This window comes from Callorhinus ursinus, unplaced genomic scaffold (genome assembly GCF_003265705.2).
Source record: "Callorhinus ursinus isolate GAN/ISIS: 27379988/994484 unplaced genomic scaffold, GSC_fseal_2.0 scaffold132, whole genome shotgun sequence".
NCBI lineage: Eukaryota > Metazoa > Chordata > Mammalia > Carnivora > Otariidae > Callorhinus > Callorhinus ursinus.
This window is the reverse complement of record NW_027397194.1, coordinates 71,373-93,686: the sequence shown is the minus strand read 5'-3', so window position 1 is coordinate 93,686 and position 22,314 is coordinate 71,373. Positions and strand designations below refer to the sequence as shown.

General features: G+C 39.5%; 1 protein-coding gene across 9 annotated transcripts in view; it reads right to left on the bottom strand.

Annotated features, from left to right (window-relative positions):
* The window catches only part of LOC112816300 (antigen WC1.1-like), a 41,597-nt gene that overhangs the window by 4,842 nt on the left and 14,441 nt on the right, over positions 1-22,314 (bottom strand). For 3 of the 9 annotated variants that reach the window (XM_025862723.2, XM_025862726.2, XM_025862727.2), the window contains 5 exons: positions 20,373-20,693; positions 13,477-13,779; positions 13,065-13,382; positions 6,782-7,300; positions 5,396-5,710 (listed from right to left, as the gene is read on the bottom strand). In XM_025862723.2, coding sequence (XP_025718508.1) covers positions 5,396-5,710; positions 6,782-7,300; positions 13,065-13,382; positions 13,477-13,779; positions 20,373-20,693 — 1,776 coding nt within the window. The remainder of the gene's footprint in view (positions 1-5,395; positions 5,711-6,781; positions 7,301-13,064; positions 13,383-13,476; positions 13,780-20,372; positions 20,694-22,314) is intronic. The other 6 variants (XM_025862728.2, XM_025862729.2, XM_025862725.2 and 3 more) reach the window with 5 other exon arrangements.

Genomic DNA, 22,314 nt, shown 5'->3' with positions numbered 1-22,314 from the left:
ATATTTTGTTAACATCCAGAATCACAGAAGTAGTTTGCATTCAGTATTCCATTTATATTTTTAACGGGAAATTATATAACACATTATAAACTTTCCTTATCTATTTTTCATTATGACATGTGCACAAGCAAAGATTACTATATTAAGAAAACACTTTTTGTAAAGAACTGGAAGAAGGAGGACTCAGAAAAACGGCTAAGTGGACAAATGGCTAAGTGGTAAGCAGAAATGTTTGCATGATACTCAAATATACTGACAAAAACTACATGGAGGGGGACACAGATAACAAACGTGGGATCAAAAATGCATAAAAAACTGAAACCAAAGGAAAAACAGAAATTTGAAACAATACAAGAAAACAGAAGTATACATGGTACTTGTCATAAAATACCACAATTGGTGTACTCTTTCCATATCATCCTATCCAACTTTCTAACCCAGGAACATCTCAGAAAATGATGGCAGGACCCCTTCTGGGTGGTTGCTCACTTTCAGGACTGGAGACTTCACTATCACACAACTCATCGTGTTTGATTGTGGAAAATTCTCATCGGTGTAGGGTCTTATAGCTTAATATCCGCTTGGCTTTTCACAGGGACAAGAAAAGGAGGTGAAGAAAGAGAAGCAAGGAAGAGAGTGAGCCTCTGCCTTTGAAATATCTATCACCAAGCTCTCCCTTGGCTGTGGACTTCAGACAACTCCCAAGATATACCTGAGCTGGCAGGGAAGGAGGAGGGGGAAACAAGGAACTGGAAAAGTGTTGAGGGACGGGAAAACACTGTAAAATGCAAAAACAGTAAGGAAGGGAGGGAGGGAGGCAGAAAGGAAGGAAGGAGAAAGAAACCAGGAGCAAAGCAACTGTCAATCCTTATTTCAGAGTTCAAATATTTTAGCATGAGACATGGGTTTTTTAAGCTTATTGATTTGGGAGCTTCTATATCATCTGGCTTTAGTTTAATACTCCAGTTTTTTATAAACCCAAGCATTCTCTCTAGATACGAAGAAGACAATTGAAAAGAGTCCCCAGAAGTAATTTGACAATACCTATTAAAATGTATGTGTGTGTGTTCTTTGATCTAATAATATCAACATTGAGAGCAATCCTACAGTAAAAAAACTCACCTGTATGTAGAAATACATGTACGAAAGGATTATTATGGAAGAGGGAGGAGAATCACCATGAGCTGCTCCAAGGGCAGGACTCTCGCTGATGGATGAAGGGTTTAAGGAGGCAGGTTTATATTGTTTATAAAGAGGGAAAATCAAAACCAATCAGACTACCAGTAAATAAGTAAATGGTTACATGAACTGGACTAGCAATCTCTGATGACTGGAATATTATACCACTGATTTACAAATGAGTTAGATCTACCTGGAGGAATAGCCATGATATATTAAGCAATACAAGCTAATATAACAATAATGTGTGTGATATAATCCCAATTTTGTAAAATCAAATAACAAGATACCATCAACGTAAACCCTTTAAGGATATATGAGTTTGGATATGTTTCAATGAGAATGGATGATTTTCAAAAACAGTACTTACCAGTCCATTAATCCTGTTTACAACAGAAGTGTACAAATAGACAAGGAGTCATGGGCTGTGATTCATTTCTCTTTCTACATTTTTTGTATATATTCCCTGCTTACTATAAGTAAGCAGTGTTTTTGTAATTTAAGCGAACAAGAAAGGACCTGGTCTCTCTCTCTCTAAGCATAAAAGAAACTAGAGGAAAGAAGACAATTTCCCTAGTGCCAAGCATGATACAACCCCAGCAGGAGCAGGTGTCACTGATTCAGGAAAGAAACACAGAGATAGGCAAAAATGGATATAAGGGAAGGTGCTGTCCATCCCATCGTGACTCCAGTGTTGGTATTGTTCATTCCCCGAGGGGCCATCACAAGGTGAGATACCTTTATGGACCCAAACCTGCCTCCTTGCAACCCCCATCCAGCAGCTGGTGTCCTATCCCCTGGATCAGCTACTTCATGGTGATTCTTCTCCCTCTTCCATGGTAAAGTCCTTCAAAGTTCAACAATCAGGTTACATTTATTCTGGCATTTCTGCTAATTAGCCTAATTACCGACATCTTATGACATGGTTTCCAGTTGTTTTTGCACTGGAGACACATGCCCTCAGACAATGAAGTGTGCCTGTGTCACTTCTCCAAGTAGATCACCCTATTACACAACAACAAATTAATCCACTTGGCAATTAAAATAAATCTATTTCCAGTATCGAATACTACACTTCAGCACCTTACTTCTCACTCTTTGCCCTTCACTGTTTCTCAAAAGTGTTGTATACATTTCTAACCATCACCTTATTGATACTTTTATTTCTGGTTTCTACCCCACCTCAAAAATGTTCTCATTAAACAGTCAATAACATACAATGCCCAAAATCTACTGGGTACTTTTCAGCTCAAACGTTCTTGAAGCCTTAGTAGAATTTAGTATATATCACCATCCCCCTTTCCTTGAAACTATTTTTTTAACCTGAGTTCCAGACACAGTATTTTCTGGGTTCTTATCTCTCTGTCTGCTCTGCATCTGATTCCATGTCAGGTCACACAGTGTACTAGCTTCTAAAAGTTAGTGTTCCTTGGAGCCTGTCTTGAGAGCAATTATATTCCCAGTGATCCCAACCACTCCTATCTAACAATGAGGTGGAGTGACTGTCAAGAGAAAGCAAAATGAGAAGGAATGAGAAGTGAACCTGCTGAACACTGCTAAAAGTTTATGAATACTGGAGAGAGAAATGTCTGCTACATTTCATTACCTTACCAATTCAGAGGAATGGTGGACCCTAACACTTAACGGGATGAGTTTAGAATAGTAGAAGAGGGAAAACTGTGAAGACTGTGAGTGGTTACTGACCATAGTTTCAGAAACATGGCCAAGGAGGAGAGAGAAGGGGGATGGGCACTAGGCAAGGAAGTCAAGGAAAACTGTTTGTTCAGGTCTTTTTCAAGATGTGAGACACACAAACCCATATATATATTTATGAGAATAAACCAAGAGACAGGGGGCAGTCAATGGTGCAAATTAGAGGGAATAGAAGTGAAGACTTGGACGAGGGCAGTTAGGAACCACAGCCTGAGCAGAAGAGCTGGCCTACTGCTAGGACTGAGGCCACTGGTCCAGGAGGCCAAGTGAGTACAGAGTATGCGCAGAGACCACAGATAAGGAGACTTGGTAAAAGGAAGGTGAGGAGTTGGCAGCTGACTTTTCTAGTTTTTCAATGAGGTAAGAGGCAGATCATGATTTGAGAATAGATGGTGGGGATCCGGTGCTGACAATGCGAGGGGAGCAGAAAATATGTAAAAAATATAATTTTAAAGACAGGGCAAGCACACGAAAAAAAAAGATAGGGCAAGCACACATATTGAAGAAGTACAGTAGTACTCAGAGACACTGTGGAACTCACATTAGAGATTGTGTTGGTGAATCCAAAAGTAGGCTAGCAACTTGACTATGTGTTATTTTCCTGCCTTTGCCTTAGTCCAGTGCAGACAAGGAGTACTCAGGTTGTTGACATTAACCAGGTGAAGTTTGCCAGGTGAGGTTGACAAAGAGGAGGCAAGGGAGTCGAATAAATTTAAGGAGAATGATTATAATGTTGGATCATATTATCTAATCTGGCTAAGAAAAAAATGTGCAGACATGAGGAAAGTAGAAAAGTAAGAAAAACTGATAGGGGAAAATGTTGGGTATCTCCCTGGGGACAAGCAATTATTCGAAATAGAGCATTCTGGGTTAGGAGCCATAAGGATAGGAAGCACTGGTCAGAGCACGGAATAAAGAAATCAAGATTTCAAGTTGTACAGTTGGTGGTGGTCAGTGGTGTATGCACAGGCCGAGATAGGATGGAAGGAAAGATGCTTAGAAATGAGGAAGTCAATGAACTGAGAGACCAGACTGCTGTCTCAGTTGTGTTTAAGGAGGTTGTAGTAAGTACCAGTGGTTCCAGGAGTAAGACAGAGATGAGGAACCTGATGAGTCTGGTGCTGCAGTCTTCAGTGGACAAGGAGAGTGACCAGATTAGGATGGTGACAGCAACAAGTACAAGTACTAGGCAGTACTGCCTCATGGCGTGAATTTCAAGTAGCCAGGTGTTGAGAAGAGAGACAGAAGGGGGATTGTTGAAAGTGACAGCTGAGAGCGAGAAGTATACCCATTCCAAGTCTCGGCCCAGAGAAAAGTGTGTTGAGAGAAAAAAAAAGAGCCTCCAGGTGACGGGGAAATCGGTGTTTTCAGGGAAAAGTCAGGTTTTGATCAGAACGTGAAAGTGAAGGGAACTTGGAGGGCATAAGGGAGTTTGAAGAGGATGGGCTCCAAATTCCAGCAGTTTCTGCAGAACATTTTGAGAGAGTGAGATGAGGGGGACAGATTAAGCACATGGTAGTTAATGAAAGTCCCAGAGGAGACAGGATCAGCCCCCGAAAACTGGGAACCTCAGGGTCTCTTAGAAGAAACAAATTCAAGCAGAAAGTCATGGGGACATGGGGCCACTGACTTCTCAGCAGTTCTCCATGATGAGGCAGCCAAGAAGATAAACAAATTCCTCTTTAACAGGAATGTCTTCCTGGGCCTGCCTCAGAGAGGTCTCTGGCTCTGCTCATCATTCCAGGGGAACCCTGCAGCCCTTTCCCTCATCCTTTTCTGCTCTGGCCACGATGGGATTTTCTCAGTGCCTCAAAGACACCATGTTTCCTCCCACCTCAGTATGTACACTGACCCAAGTGATCTCTCCACTTTCTTCCTCTGAGAAACTCTTACCCTTCAGCTTTCCAAGTATTTCTTCTTTTACCCCAGCTCCACACTTCCACAGCACTTTCTAACTCTTCATGAAATTTCTGGCTAATGAGAGTTTTCAACACTGGACTGTAAGCTCCGTGATAGTGCAGACTACATTTTCTTCTCTTCTCCATCCTCCTGCCTGCAGCATAAATTTGTGCCTAGAAGGCACTCAGTTACTATGTACCACCAGACTGACTGAAAAACCAATCTGATTGGTGTCAATCGGCATCTGGCATTCCAGAGTAAAATACCATTAGCTTAAGAGACAAAACAATCAGGGTTGATTCCTCATTGACCCTTCTTTACTTTAATGTGTTGGGATATCACTTAACTATTCCTAATTAATTAGCAATTGCTTAGAAAGTTTATCAGGGTATTGCTTATGTTCAATGCAATCCTTCTGGTATTTTTCATGAAACACAAGTTTCCTTATTTTTTCCTGTGAAACAAGATTGGGAAGTGTAAGTTAAATAATCATCCAAACTTCATTTGTAGTCTTATCTTAAACTCATCCCTTAGATTTGAAGATATAAATCTCACTAACAACATCCTACAGGACTGGGACGGACACATAGAAACAGTAAGTTACCTGCACACGAGATATAAGCTTCCTCTTTTGAAGAGCATGAGTTTCGTCTCCAGGAGTCAGAAGGACATTGCCAGAGAGAGGAATCAGTTTTCCGACACTGGATTTGATCCACCCACCGAAGTCTAGAACCTTCCCTGGGAACTATGGAAGAGTTGAGGGTCCCACTGTCTCCACAGCCAAGCTGTCTACAGATGATGGACAAGGTGATGTCTGCCATGGGGCTGTGGCAGACACTGCCCCAGGTTCCATTGTAGAAAACTTCCAGCCACCCAGCACACCGCTGGTCCTCGCTCACCATCCTGAGATTCAGAAAGTCTAAATATGAGAGGGGAGAGAGGGGGAAACAGTCCACAGTAAACATTCCACTCAACGCTCTTGATTTTTTTTCTCCATGCCAGTGATTGTGAACACTCATCACTGACTCTGCCGAGGAAGCACCCACTAGGTGGCAAGACTGAAACTGATCTCCCTTTTAACTGATTTTGTGTGTTTGTGTCTGTGTTTCTATTTCCACCACAATGATGTAGTAGAATATGAACAGAAAGGCATACCCACCTGGTACTCTACACAGAGGGGAAGCTGAATCCTGCTTCTTGACAAAATTTCTGATGGAGTATGCGAAAGGGAGTGTGGAAAGTGGGGTGGTAGGCAGAACAATGGCCCCCCAAGGTGTTGTGCAAATATGTTACCTTACATGGCAAAGGAAACTCTACAGATGTGATTAAGGTAAGGACCTTGGGATGGTGAGATTAACCTGGAGTAGTGCAGGTTAACCAGGTGAGCCCAAATCCAATCACATCCTTAGACCTAATATCCTTTAAAATGGGAAGTCTTTCCCAGCTTCAGTCGGGGAAACATGACTGTGGAAGAATGGTCAAAGGGAGGCAACACTGTCAGCTTGAAGAGAAAGAAAGGGAGCTACCTACCAGCCAGTGAATGCACATGGCCTTAAGAAACTAGACAAGACAGGGAAAAGGAATCTCCCCCAGAGCCTCCAGAAAGAATGCAGCCCTGTTGACACCTTGATTTTAGCCCAGTGAGACCCTTGTTGGACTTCTAACATGCAAAACTGTAAATTAATAAGTTTGTGTTGTTTCTACCACTAATTCTGTGGTAATGCATTTCAACAGCAATAGGATCTCAAGACTTTACCACCATAAAGAACTGAAGATCGAGCCCTGCTTTCCAGTGGGAACTGTAGGAAACGGCTCTGTCAGGAGCTCTTACTGAGAAAGAAGGACCTGAACATCAGCTGCCGCAGAAGGAAAAGAAAGCACCTAATCTTCATATCTAGAAAGACAGGCAGTGTGGAAGGAAGTCTTCCTCTCCTCTGGCCCTTCAGCAACACCCCTCAGGGCTCAGACTCCCGTCCTCCAGAGCCCCCACCTCCTGGTCCAGCCTGTGGACAGCATGCAGGCAGACCTGAGCAGATGACCCCTGCGTCCTCCTTGTGTCTGCAGTTGTGCTTCCCCCAGCCCCGGGAAGGGCACTTCCAAATGTGGGACTCCTTTCCTGTGCACTTCAGGTCGTCCAGCCAGATAGGGTCTGATCCCTCCCCGAAGTGAGCAGAGACCGTGGCATTGAGGGCTTCCCCGCAGCTCAGCTGTCTGCACACCACGTGGGCATCACTCAGGTCCCAGCTGTCATCACAGATGGTGCCCCAGGAGCCCTGGTGAAGGATCTCCACTCTGCCGGCGCAGGGACCGCCGCCATCCACCAGGCGGAGCTGTCTGCGATCTGAGGAGAGAATCAAGCCACTGGAGCATATCACGGGAAAGGAGAAGGGCTTTCTGGTCCCCTGGGACCCCTCACCTGAGCAGGTGGCAGCAATCTCCTGTGAGGCTGCAGAGCCTGCGGGTTCAGACACAGAGTCGTTGCACTGGGGCAGCACCTGGGTCTGGTTTCCTGCAGAAACAGCATGGTCAGAGGGTTGGTAGGGTCGAGGAACAGGAAACTGAGTTAAACTAAAGAGTAACCTAGGGCGGGGGTCTGAGATGAAAGCTGTAACATAACAGTAATGTTACTGTAATTTTAGATTTCACCTCTTTATGGAAGGTTCTGCTTCTGACAATTCCAGATTAGTTTCAAGCCAAGTGCTTCACTAAGAATGAATTTTTGAAAGTAGGGATATATCAGTATTGCTTGAAAGTGGTGAAGAGCTACCAAGGCAGTGAGAATTTTTGGAGCCAAGCTCTAAGAGAAAAGTAAAGGGCAGACGTGAGCCACTTTCCCCTTGAGTCCTTTGTCAATTCAAAGATTATAGCTAAGAGGCTGAAAAGTTCAGCAGAGGTTTTGCCAGACTCATAGGGCTCAGAGGGTACACCGTATAATTCAGGGTCAGCCAAGGAGGAGGCACCCTGAAACCAGAGCCTTTGTACCATAGAAGGAAAAGTGAACTGAACGTAGACAATTCTTCAGAGGGATAGGTGCCCAGTGTCTAAGTGCTTCAATTCCCTTAAACAAAGTGATCTGTCCATAAACATTTGCCGGGAGGAAGGAAAATAAAATCCTTTCTGAAAGATTTCTATAATTTTTCATCTAAGATGTCTGTCAATCAAAAATACCCAGGCAAGGGGTGCCTGGCTGGCTCAGTCTGTAGAACATGCAACTCTTGATCTCAGGGTTGTGAATTCGATCCCCACAGGAGGTGTAGAGATTACATTTAAATAAAAATATTAAAATTAAAAAAAATACTCAGGCATAAAAGAGAAGAGATTTGACAAAAATCCAGAAGGATAAAAGAGGCACTGGAAAGAAATTTACAGGGTATCCAGTTATTAGAGTAACCTGACAAGGAGTTTAAATTACCATGATTGAAATGTTCAGGGAATTAAAGATAGAATTTTGAAAGAGAAATATTAACAAAATCAAATAAAAATTCTAGAACTGAAAAAGTCGATATTTGAAATAAGAACTCAAAGGGTGAGTATAATAGCCCATTAGATCAGGACAAGATAGAAATAGTAAAATGGAAAATCAGAAGGAAATACAACAAAAATGAGGCCCAGAAAGGCCAAAAAGTGGAAAATATAAGCAAGGACATAAAGTCATGCTGAAAAAGTCTAACATTCATATTTACTAAGTCCTAGATATATAAAGGCACAATGTACAGAACTAAAAGTAGAAATTTAAAAACCCACAATCACTTATTTCATATACCTTGGTGGTTTTTAAACATACCCCAAAATCTTTGATACTGCATCCTTGGAGAGGTGGGCATCTATGCTTCCTTCCCTTGAATTTTGGCTGGCCTTCACGAGTCGTTTGTAAGCAATGGAATGCAGTGAAAGTAATACTACTTTACTTTCAAAACTAGGTGAGAAAAGTCAGGCAGCCTCCCCTGAACTCACTTAGGACATTTGCTTCTGGGGAACCAGAAAACTTAATCTTGCCACAGTACTAAGTATTTATTGAAGACAAATGAAATGTTTGTCTTCAAAAGGACTTGTATATGCATGCTCATAGTATCTTTATCCGTAATAGCCCAAAACTGTGATGCCACCTAAAACATGTGACATTACCTTTGGAACACAGCAGTAGGCAGAAGCTGGATGGGCTGGGGCAATGCTGTCAATGAGGACTACAGGAGGTAAGGAAAATGTGACTGGAAGCTGGAGGGGAAATGAGCAGTGATCTGTGTTATGTAAATTAAAGTGGTTGCTTTAAGTGACTAGATTTGGAAGAAATGTATTATGCAATAGTAACTAGAAAATACCTTACATCAGTCTCAGTAACTAAGAGAGCAAACCAGCAAAATCAGTCAGTAAATATTTATTTACCTCAAACCCACAGAATACACATTATTCCCAGGTCATACAGGTCATTTAACAAGGCTGATCACATGTTATACCCCCCCCCCAAAATGAGATTTAAAAAATTTTCAAAGGGCTGAAATCACTAAAATGTGTTTTTCAGGGAAAAAAATATATATATATATATTGACCAAAATAGAATTAAGCTAGAAACACAGGATTCATACTGTGCAACAAGGTAAGGAAGATTGGTGTTCAGTGATTGGCTTTGCTAATATTTTCAATTTCTACTTTGAATACTGCCAAATCCCAATTTGCATTCAGGCAGGATGGGATCTAATACCAATTTACCAGGCTTCCACAAGATTTAATTCTCCTGATAATGGCCACAGCTCAAATTGGAAGGAGAGTCTACATAATAATTGGCCTGTATTCTTTAAAAAGTCAATGTCATGAAATACAAAGCAAGATTCAGGAAGTGTCCTGAATTAGAGAAGTGTCCCTGATTAGAAAAGACTAAAGGGATATGAGAAGTGAATGCAGCATATTTCCTCAACTCTTTTTTTGTTGTGAAATATGTATTAGGGACAGTTGGCAAATTCTGAATCAGGCTTATGAACTAGGTAACAGAATTATAACAATGGTAGTCAATCAAGAGATGAATGGATAAAGAAGATGTGTCGTATATATAATGTAATATAATACTATTCAGCCACGAGAAAGAAGGAAATCCTGCCATTTGGGACAACATGGATGGATAGTGCAGACATTACACTAAATAGGATAAGCCAGAAAGAGAAAGACAGGTACTACATGATACCATTTTTAGGTAGAATCTAAAAAAAAAAAAAAAATCAAAATCAGTATGATGCTAAGTGAAATAAGTCAGTCAGAGAAAGATAAATACCATATGATTTCACTCATGTAGAATTTAAGAAACAAAACAGACAAACAAAGGGAAAGGAGGAAAAAAAGAGAGACGGAGGCAAACTGTAAGACTCTTAACTATGGAGAACAAACTGAGGGTTAATGGAGGAAGATGGGCGGGGGATGGGCTAGATGGGTGATGGGCATTAAGGAGGGCACCTGTGATGAGCACTGGGTGTTGTAAGTGACGAGTCACTACCTTCTACTCCTGAAACCAATATTACACTATATGTTAACTAACTAGAATGTAAATAAGAATTTGAAGGAAAAACAGAATCAAAATTATGGAACTATGGAGTAGAATAACTGTTGCAAGAGACTGTGGGGTGAGGGAAATGGGGACAGTTTTGCAGAAATGTACAGACTTCCAGTTATAACATAAATCAGTCTGAGGGTCTCGTGCATAACATAGTGACTATAGTTGATAACATCATATTATATAATTGAAATTTGCTATGAAATGTTTTCACACACACACACACACACACACACACACACACACAAAGGTAAATTTGTGAAGCCATGGCTGTGTTAATTAACCAGAATGGGGGGAATCCTGTCACAATGTATATGTATATCCAATCACCGCACTATACACTTGGAATGTCTTACAATTTTGTCAGTTATACCTCAAGAAAGCTGAAATTTAAAAATTTTTTGCTAAGAAAATGATCACATTTTGATTGAGATTGGAGTAAATCTACAGATAGACTTTGAGGTAAGTGACTTTGACAATATTTAGTATTTTTAATTCATTTATGTGGTGTATCTGTCCATCGTTTACATCTTTAATCTCTCTTGGAAATCTTTTATGTCTTTGACTAGATTTTCTCCCTGGTGTTTTATGTTTTTTACTAGTACATTTTTTAATTTTATCTTCTGTTTATTGATACTATCTATTAATATTAATTTAAAAATTGTTTTTTAAATATATTTTGTACATGATTTTTGTATCCAGCAATGTTATAATTAGACTGTAACTTCTAATAATTTAACTACAGATTCTTTTGGGTTTTCTGCACTTAAGCAATTTTTGGAATCATGTTGTAAGTTTTATTTCTTCTTTTCTAGTTCTTATACTTTTAAATTTTTTTGCTCTCTAAAATTGGTAGTAGATATTAATATCATCTCCATCATCCCAGGGAAAAAATATTTCAATATTTCATCATCAGTGTGACATTTGCTCTGGATTTTTGTTATATGGCCTTTAACAGACTGAAGGAATTCCTTCTATTTTCAATATGCTAACAAATGTTATCATGCTTCTTGAATCTTTTCAAATGTCTTTCCCCCTCTGATGAAAAGATTATGTGGTTCCTTTTTTGTTTAGTTTTGTTAATTGGTATATCTTATACTAACTGCATTTCTGGGACAAACTCTATTTGGTTGTGGTGTATTAATTTTTGTACATCTCTAGATTCAATTGGCTAACATTTTCTTCATGAATACTGCATGCATATAGGAAAATTGCTCTGTAATTCACCTTTGTTCTCATGTCCCTGTCAGATTTTTATATTTATGGTCCTTTCTGATATTTACATGATTCTTGCAACTTTTCTGTAAGTTTGTGTTTATTTAAAAATAAAAAGTTTAGTACATAGGGAAAAAAAAGAATTAACACCCAATCTTCCAAAGAACTAAAAAGAGAGAATAATTCCTACCTCACTTATAAGAGTTGGAAAAGTGTGTCTGTAGGAGGTGGTAAACTCAGGAGCCTCTTATGTCACCATCTTGGATTAGATCATCAAGGTATTTTCGGTGAAAAATGACAAGCTAATTCTAAAATTTATATGGAAAAGACCGAGAATGATCAACACAATTGAGAAGAAAAACAACAAAGTTTAGAGATGTAACTTTACCACATATCAAGACATACTACAAAGTTATAATAATTTCTGAACTGGGGCATTCATGCCAGAATAGACAAGGAAACAACAGAACAGATTAGAGTCCAGAAGAAGACTCAGACGTACTATAGACTCATTATGAAAAAGGTGGCACTGAAAGTGTCTTTTTATGGAAGAATTCTGAGTCTATTGGATATTCACATAAAAATATGAAATTTGATGCCTATCACATGTGAAAATCAAGTCCAGGACTATACAATTATACGTGAAATAAAGATAACTAAACCATAGAGGAATATCTTCAGGATCTTAGGGTAGACAAAGTTCTCTTCAAAGAACATAAGAAGCACTTTATGCAAAAAAAAAAAAAAGGTGATAAACTGAACCTTGTTAAAGTGAGGAGCTTGGCTTATCAACAAACACCATTAAGAGAGTAAAAAGAAAGTCGAGAGTTAAACGCCTAAAATAAATACATACATATTTGTACCACAAGTCACTGTCACAACTATCTATAACATTACTACTTCTAATAATTAAGAACTGGAAATAAATCAAAACTCCACCATCAGTTGATGGATCAATACCTGGTCACACGGTCATTCAATGGGATACTTTACAATAATAAAAATGAGTGAGGCACTGCTATAAACAACTACATGCATGAATTGCACACATGGTATGGAATCAAAGAAGTTAGACACAAAATGAAACATACTCTATGATTTTATATGAAGTTCAAAATAGAAAAAACTATTCTATAGCATAGAAGTGAGGAGACTGGTTTTCTTCAGACAGGAGGGTAGGCATAGTGACTGGTAGGGTATGAATGTGGCTTCTGGGGTGCTGCTAATGATCTCTTTGTTGATTTGGATTGGGGTTACACAGTTACTGTGTACACACTTACTACTTACATACTTTCTCTGTAAATAATACTCAGCTATATTTAAATAATAGTGTTAATTTTAAAAGATATCCCTCTTAATATTCCTTGCCTTGAACTGAAAGGCAAACAAACAATGAAAAGAACCATATTTTATCATGGATTATCTCATTTTTAAAATAATTTTTCCACACTCTCTGCTCTTAGGGACATTTCATTCAAGGAGCATCCTGAGTACCAGTTAGTCCTTTCCTCTCTCTTACCTGAACAGATCACCGAGGCTGTGTTTCCATGGGTACAATCAGAAATGCCCAGGGCAGTCACAGGGCAATTCCACAAAAAAGACTCAGCCCCTGAGCAGTGAAACCGAGCTTCCCAAATCTTATCACCTCCTTCCACAAAGTATGCTCCTTCTGGAGTAGAGACAGCGATTCCACAGCCAAGCTGTTGACAAACAACATTGGCATTGGCCATATTCCAGTGTGAGGCGCAAAGCATTTTCCAGTGTCCAGAAATATGCATCTCCACTTGTCCCTCACACTGAGAGATGCCATTTTTCATGAGTCGGACTTCTGTGTACACTAGGAGGAGAAGACAAGTTTTCAGCCAAATCTCATGTCTTTTTTACCCCGGGAGAGTATTGTGGCGAGGTTGAAGTCCCACTCTGCATCTCACCTGAACAGAAAATTTGAACAGCCCCACGGTGGCAAGCACCTCCTGGACAGGGCTCATTGTGGCAAAACCAGAGCTCAGGTTCGTGCCCTTTACACTGGAATTCTTTAGGCCAAACTCTATCTGACTCTCTGAAGGACACATCCCCCAGGAAAGAAACAGCTTTGCCACACCCTAGCTCTGCACAGATGACCTGGGCGGTGAGTAATGTAAAGTTCCCATCGGACAACGGAACCCAGTCTTTTCCAGAATGCACTTCTACCTGCCCTAAGCAGGGTCCATCCCCTCCAGCTAGACGCACAAATCCTAAAAGAAAAAAGAAAACCAAACCAAGTAAGTGTTCATGATTCTTGCTTGGCAGTTAGAAGTGACATGTCATGGACAATGGTATATGACCATGACATGTCATAATAAAAGTTTTCTTTTCCCAGGCATTGGGAATGAGAAGAGGACTTAATAGTGGTGTCAGAATGGGACCTCCATGAGTCAGTTTCTGAAAACAGATTATTTGGAGTAGCTGAACATTAGGAAAATATATTTTGGGGTTGGTTAGAGAAGCGAATTCCTCATTTGAGCCCAAGGAAACTGCATAATATGTAGGCATTCAAACTTGAGTACAGAAGTATGAAGAACAAAACCAAACCAGAGAGATATGGGCTATAAGATGGTAGAGATCTGTCAGCCAGACAGGTTAGAAAGTCATCCTGAGACTTGTGGGGCTCAAATTCTGGTCAGCTTCCTTTCCCAGAAGACAACCCTCAAGTGACTGAAGATAGGGAAAACCATGAGGTCTGTATCCATGAATGCATGACACCCTATAGACAGACTCAATATTAGAAATATAGACATTATAACCAATCCATAATTGTGAGTACAAAACTTATCTATCTGATAATTTTTTATGGCAAAATATTCCATGAACTTCTTATGTTACCTAAGTGGGAAAGATGAATCTGGATGTTAAGAAAGCTCAGAGAGTCAGGAGAGGAAGAGTGTGGTTCGAGCCGTCTCTCTTGAAACCCTAGGATATAAGAATAGCCTCCTTCCAATCCATGAACACAAGATAACTCTTCCATTTATTTGTATATTCTTTCATTTTCTTCATCAGTGTTTTATTTTTTTTAATTTTTAAAGAGTAAGCATTAAAAACATGCAGAAATTAGATGATTGAATTAGCTGACAAAGTCTTTAAACCATTTATATAAATATACTCAATGAAACATAAAGCAGATTTTTAAAAACTGGAAAAAAACTAAATGGAACTTCTAAAACTGAAAAATACAATATCTGGAATGAGAAATTATCTAGATTAACTTACAAGATTAGACATTGCAGAATAAAAGAATTATGAAGTTAAACAGAGAACAACAGAAGCTTTCTCTCTGAAGCACAAAGAGAGAAGATAGAAAAATCACCTGTGAAAATGCATTTCAAAACTGAATGAAGATGAAAATGTTTTCAAATAAATAAAAAATGATAGAACTTGAGGCCACCAGAACTGCATTACACAAAAGTATTACCGGAATTTCTTCAAGCTAAAGGAAAATAGTAACAGATGAAAACGTGGATCTACCCAAAGCTTATAAAGACTACTGTAAATGATAAATCTGTGGGTAAATATAAAAAACTTTGTCTCATTTTTAAAATAATAGAATATTTCAGGCAAATATAACAGCAATGTGTTATAAGATTTATAATATATTTATAAATAAAATCTATGACAACAATAGCACAAATGACAAGAAGAGGGAAATGGAAGTATACCGTGGTAAGGTCTTCCATTATATATTGTGATACAATATTATTTGGAGTTAAAATATGATTAAGGAGTAATAATTTCAACATTATGGTAAATCTAAAAAACATTAGAATTACCACAAAGAATACATTAGATATGATATATCTAATAAACCAACAGAGTAAATAAAATAGAATACTAAAAATACTCAAAGATTAAAATAGGAACAAAGAATACATAAGACAAATAGCAAGTTAGTAGACTTAAACCCAAGCATATCAATAATTACATTAGATTGAAATAATTTAAATGCTCCAAATAAAAGCAAGATAATCATACTGAATAGAAGTAAGACACCACTTCCATTATATCTCAATAAAACTAGGGAAAAGGAGTAAGACTCACCATATACCATCCGCAAAAACATATATACATTAAATATAAACACAGAAACAGGGGTGCCTGGGTGGCTCAGTCAGTTCAGCATTTGAGTCTTGATTTTAGCTCACATCATGATCTCAGGGTCGTGAGATCGAGCCCTGCATCTGGCTCCACACTGAGCATGGAGCTTGCTTGAGATTCTCTCTCCCTCTCCCTCTGCCCTTCCCCTCCTCTTTAAAATAAAATTAATAGTAAAGAAATAAATACAGAAACATATTAAAAGTGTCAGAAAAGATAGACCATGCAAGTACTAATCAAAGAAAGCTGTTGTTTTCTATATTAATATCAGACAAACTAAGACTATAGGGCAAGGAATATATTTAAAAATAAAGAAGATATATTTCATAATGATAAAATACAAAAGAAATCATGTAATATCAAACTTAGCGGGATACTGCTAAAGCAGTGCTTAGAAGAAAGTCTAGAGCCTTGACACTTCCTTAATGCATACATTAGAATACAAAACCCTCTTACACTGTTGGTGGGAATGCAAACTGGTACAGCCACTCTGGAAAACAGTATGGAGGTTCCTCAAAAAGTTAAAAATAGAGCTATCTTACAACCCAGCAATTGCACTACTCGGTATTTATCCCAAAGATACAGATGTAGTGAAAAGAAGGGGCACATGCAATGTTCATAACAGCAATGTCCACAATAGCCAAACTGTGGAAGAAGCTGAGATGCCCTTCAACATATGAATGGATAAAAAAGATGTGGTTCACATGAGAGACGATGGACTCTGAAAAACACAGAGGGTTCTAGAGGGGAGGGGGGTGGGGGGATGGGTTAGCCTGGTGATGGGTATTAAAGAGGGCACGTTCTGCGTGGGGCACTGGGTGTTATACACAAACAATGAATCATGGAACACTACATCAAAAACTAATGATGTAATGTATGGTGATTAACATAACAATAAAAAATCAACTGCCAAAAAAAAAAGATGTGGTTCATATATACAATGGAATATTATTCCGCCATCAGAAAGGATGAATAACCACCATTTGCATCGACATGGATGGAACTGGAGGGGATTATGCTAAGTGAAGTAAGTCAAGCAGAGAAAGACAATTATCATATGGTTTCACTCATATGTGGAACATAAGCAATAGCACGGAGGAGGGGAAGGGAAGGAAAATCGGAAGGTGGAGAAATCAGAGGAGATGAACCATGAGAGACTATGGACCCCAGGAAACAAACTGAGGGTTTCAGAGGGGAGGGGGTGGGGGAAGGGGTGACAGGGTGATGGGTATTAAAGAGGGCACGTGTTGTGATGAGCACTGGATGTTATACATAACTAATGAATCATTGAACACTACATCAAAAACTAATGATGTACTATACAGTGGCTAACAACATAATAAAAAAAGAGGATAGTTTAGCTAAGAAAGTTTAAATAGGGCCACACACAAAAAAATAGAATACAAAAGAAAAATTAAATATAAATATCTAAGATTCCAACTCAAGAATCTACAAAATAAACAGCAAATCATAACCAAAAGAGAAGAATGTAAACTAAGAATCCAAATTAATGAAATAGAAAACAATTACAATAAAGAAAATCAACAGGGTTCATTGGTGATTCTTTTAAAAGAATATAAAACTGATAACTTCTAGTAGACCCAATAAAGAAAAAATGAGAAAATACACAAATTAACAATATCAGGGATGAAAAGGGGGTTATCATTATGGATCCTATCAATATGCAAAAGATACGATATGAACAAGTTTTGTTCTAATTTGAAAATTTTATTTATAATAGGATGAGTCCTTGAAAACTAATTACTTGAAAAACACAATTTACCAAAAACTGGTACAAAAAGAAATGGAAAATCTAAGTACTCCTTTATTTGTTAAAGAAATAGAACTCATATTATATTGGGGCATTGGGTGGCTCTGTCAGTTAAGCATCTGCCTTCAGCTCAGGGCTCAGATTGTGGTCCGGGGTCCAGGGATCAAGCCCCTTGTCTGCTTCTCCCTCTCCCTCTGCCATTTCCCCCTGGCTTCTGCTCGCTCTCTCTCTCTCATTCTCCCTCTCTCAAATAAATAAATAAAATCTTTAAAAAAAAGAAATAGAACTCATACTATAAAAATTTCCCACAAAGAAAGTTACAAGTTTCAAATACCTGCACTTCCTTGGAGCTCAAAAACAACTCCTGCATCAACATAGAGGAGGAGAGGTAGAGAGGAAATGAGAACAAGAAGTCTAAAACAGAAGCTGTAGTGAATATATGAATTAACATGGATCTTCAGTCCCCAACCTCCCCTCCTGAAGTTCATTGCATCTTCATCCCCTTCCCATTCTGTACCTCAGTGATGTAGCCCTTCTCGATTTGTGAAGCCCCTCCCCAATCTTCCTCCCCCTCCCCCAAACCCTCTGAAATCCCCTTTTTATTTCAAACAAGGTCCGCTATACTCTTCACAGATCATTCTTTCTACCTCTGGATTTCTGCTAAACACAATACTTTATTTCTAACAATTCTACTAGGAGGCTGAAATTTCTCTTTCATACCCCTTTCCTAAAATCGACAGAAAGGAATTCCAAGAATTCAATTTAAATTTAAAATTTTGCAAAAACATCATTTCCTATTCTTATCAATGTTACATCACCACCACTTTGACTTCCCTTTACATCATTAAAACATGTTCTGGAAAATATAGAACCAGATGTAGAGTAGAAACTGATGACAAAGAGATTAGTCAAAGTAAACTGAAACAGTTCATTAAAATATGAGAATTTAAATTAAAGCAATGGTAATGGTAATCAGGGAGTAAAAAACAAAATTAAAGTTTAGATGCCATTCCACTCTCAAACTCTTTTTATCTTTATGTATACCTTAACTGGAATTAATATCAAAAGCATCAATTTTCTTAAGATAGTAAGAGAATTTCCAACATCACACACTCTATTTTGACTCAGATACTGATTTATCAAAATAAGACAGGTCCCCTGTAGTGTTTCCACAAGTTTATCTGCACTTGATACCATGATTAGGACATTGTGACAATAAGGAATGTTACCTGAAATGCCAGAAAACAAGTTTTCTTTTTTTTTTTTTTAAAGATTTTATTTATTTATTTGAGAGAGAGAGAATGAGAGATAGAGAGCACGAGAGGGAAGAGGGTCAGAGGGAGAAGCAGACTCCCCGATGAGCAGGGAGCCCGATGCGGGACTCAATCCTGGGACTCCAGGATCATGACCTGAGCCGAAGGCAGTCGCTTAACCAACTGAGCCACCCAGGCGCCCTAAAAAAAATTCTAACTGAAGGTAGTAAACACAAATGCCCCTTGAAAATATTTTTTAAAATAATAATAAAGAGGATGGGAGGAAACTTTTGAGATGATAGGTAGCTTTATGGCACAGATCGTGCTAATGCTCTCACAGATGTATACTTACCTCCAAACTCATCAAGTTGTATACATTCAGTAAATACAGGTTTTTTTTTTTTTTTTGCATCAATCATGCCTCAAAAAAGAAAATAATTGTACTTTTAAGGACCTGAATTAGTATCACCAAAGATCCACTGAAGTTACAATTTGAAAAAATCACTTTTCCAGTGATCATGCAGATCACAAAAATGCTCACTGGCTATAGGATCATGCTGTTAGGTTGCTATAGACCTAGTCAAATGTACTCATATCTCCACATTTCTCACCACTCCATCAGATGGGGTGGCCCTTTTTTAAGATGCAACAACCTACCTTAGGGAATTCACTGTGATATCTGATAGTATATTCCTCAAGTCAAGCTGTTCTGATGGCATTAGTGACGGACCTTTTCATCAATCATTGTGATAACTACTGAAAACATCTCTGGCAAATACCAACTCCCCCCTTTCACACTCTAGTTTCATTGCTGTCTCTGCTGCTTCCACTTTGGCATATGCCAAATGCACTTAGGCAGAATGGAGCACTTCTTACGTGCCACCTCAGGTTCTCTCGGCCTCACTGCCCTTAGTATTTCCTTTGCTCCTGCTACTATATTATAAATTTTAAAATTGAGTATTTTCCTACTGCCTCAATGTCTTCATGAACAGGCTATGAGCACACCACCCAGGTGACCAGGTGCACCATTGAGATAAGGCTGACACCTTGCCACCAGTGCCCCTTCTTTCCCTGCTCTGACTGTGACCTAGTAACATTCAAATGTTTTTGAATTGTTCAAATGTTTTATGTACGCCACCTTGACCACCAAAATGGTCATTTACCCACAGGTCTTTCCTCTCTTTCCTGGCTCTCCACCTGCTTGGTTGAGCCTGCTCCCTTGGCACTTCTTCCATGTGGCCCCCTTGCAACGTTAATGACTCCATCTCTCTAGGACTTGCAAGTAAAATAGGCTTCGTTTCCCTGAATCTCTCCCTTGTCCCCTCTTGTGGTTCTACCTGACTGACCTTCTCATGAAAGAAAACAAAATAGTTACCACGATGAAACTTAATTTCATACGGGGACAACCCAGCAGTTGTACCTGTATGAAACATTTGACCCCACCTTCCTACCTTTTATGACACACCACAGAGATCTGAAGGATCCAGTGATCCATAGGTCTCGAGCCTTCGTTGTCCAGGGCCAAGCAAGTCCTTATGCTTCCTTGAGCACCTAATACTCTAGGAGTCACTGTGTGACTGGGGTCTTCACCCAAGCATGTGATCCTGTTAGTTATTCTAGGAATGAAACCAAGGCTATTCCTACTGGGCATCCCCTTGACAGATCAGACAGGCCTTACCTGAGCAGACTACTCCAGCATCCCAATTATGGGACAAGCGTTGATTACGGTAGTCTTGAATAGGAGAATGATGACAGTCATTGAGGGTTAATTCTGTCCCTTCACAAACAGTCTGAAAAAGCCAAATAGGCCCATCCCCTGATCCAAAATGAGCCCGTCTGGGGGCATCAACAGCATGTCCACATCCCAGCTGTCTGCACACCACATCTGCAGCTTCCACATACCACTTGTAATCATACACCGTGCCCCATTCTCCTTCGTATTTCACTTCCACTCTCCCCTCACAGCGGTGGCCCCCATGCATCAGCCTTAGCTCCGTAACTGTAAGAGAAACATAAACACACAACACAGGACACAGGGAAGATTTTAGCATATTAGTGGTATGCTGGTAACTATTAAAAAATGAGCTCTCCAAGGGAGGAAAAAAAAAACCCTCTCATGTATAGCATTTGTTGATTTCTATGGTGTAAATATTCCCACTGTGGTCAATTTTAAGCTACCAATGTGGCATCACTGAACATGGAGTTGGGGAGGAAATGTACACAATTATTTTTCACAAGCAAGTAAGATTCAGCTCCATGAATACCAATGAGGACAGGCCTTCAGATGACTCTAACTGCTGCCTTCTCAGTAGGTACACATAAGGCTGATAGGGGCCCAAATTCTCCCATCTCATTTACAGTTCATGGCCCATGAAGTCAGTGGAGGACTATGCCCATTCCTTCTCTGTCCCATAAGGAACGCTCTCATCTAGCTTTGGAAGAAAGGACTGTGGTAAGCAGCCTCTAAAATGTCCTGATTATTCCTACTTCCTGATATTCACACTTTTACATAACCCTCCTAGCACTTGAATGTGGCCTAAACCTAATAACATTCGTCTACCAATGGAATTTGGTAAAAGTGATGCGATGTCACTTAAAAAATCAAGTTTCAAGAAAATTCTGGTTTCTCCTGTTGACCTGTCTTGCTCTCTCACTTGCTTGCTCTGATGAAGCAAGCTGCCATATGATGAGCTGCATGTGGAGAGACCAACATAACAAGAACCTGAGGGAGGCCTCTAGTCAAGAGCCAGCAAGGGACTGAGGCTCTCAGTTTAGATAGTCCTCCAGGGGCTTAATGCCACCAATAAGGTAAATAAGCTTGGATGGTATTCAGTCCCATTGAACCTTAAGATAATTGCAATCTTGTGAGAGATCATGAATCAGGAGACCCAGATAAACCATGCCTAGATTCCTGGTCCACAGAAACTATGAGATACTAGATAGTTGTTTTAAGCTGCTGAGTTTGGCAGTAATTTGTTGTACAGAGATCTATTACTAATTTAGGGGTTCTCTGCAGAGTCAGAAAACAGCAAGTTGGACAAGCTAGAGATTTATATAAGGGGCTTAAGTGCTTCATCCAAATAAGGCTTCTTCCTAAGTGGCCAATTCTGTGACCTTGGTCCTACTTGGAACTGGGACCTAAACCACCTCTTTCTTGTCATATCAGTTTCTTATCCAGTGAAATAGGTTCCTGCTCTCCCGTCAGGAACAGAGAAGTGGATTTCCTAAGGTCCTAGAACCATCTCCATTAGCTTTACATTGGGGTTAGCAAAATGAGAATTTTTTTTCTTATACTATAATCAAAATGTGGTCCCTGGGGTACCTTTCACACTGCTCAGGTCTATACCTGGTTCCATATGCTTCCACTCTGGAAATCAGATGTGGTGCATCAAAAAGATGGGAAGATGTCGAACTTGGAAACAATCCTGGTGTGCTAGTCTGCTCAGGCAGGCTGCCATAACAAAATACCATAGACTAGATGACTTAAACAGAAATTTATTTTCTCACAGTTCTGGAATCTGGAAAGTCCAAGATCAAGGTGCTGGTACATCAGTTTTCATTCTGAGACCTCTTCTCTTGGCTTGTAAGCCACTGCTTTCTCACTGTGTGTGCTCACGTGG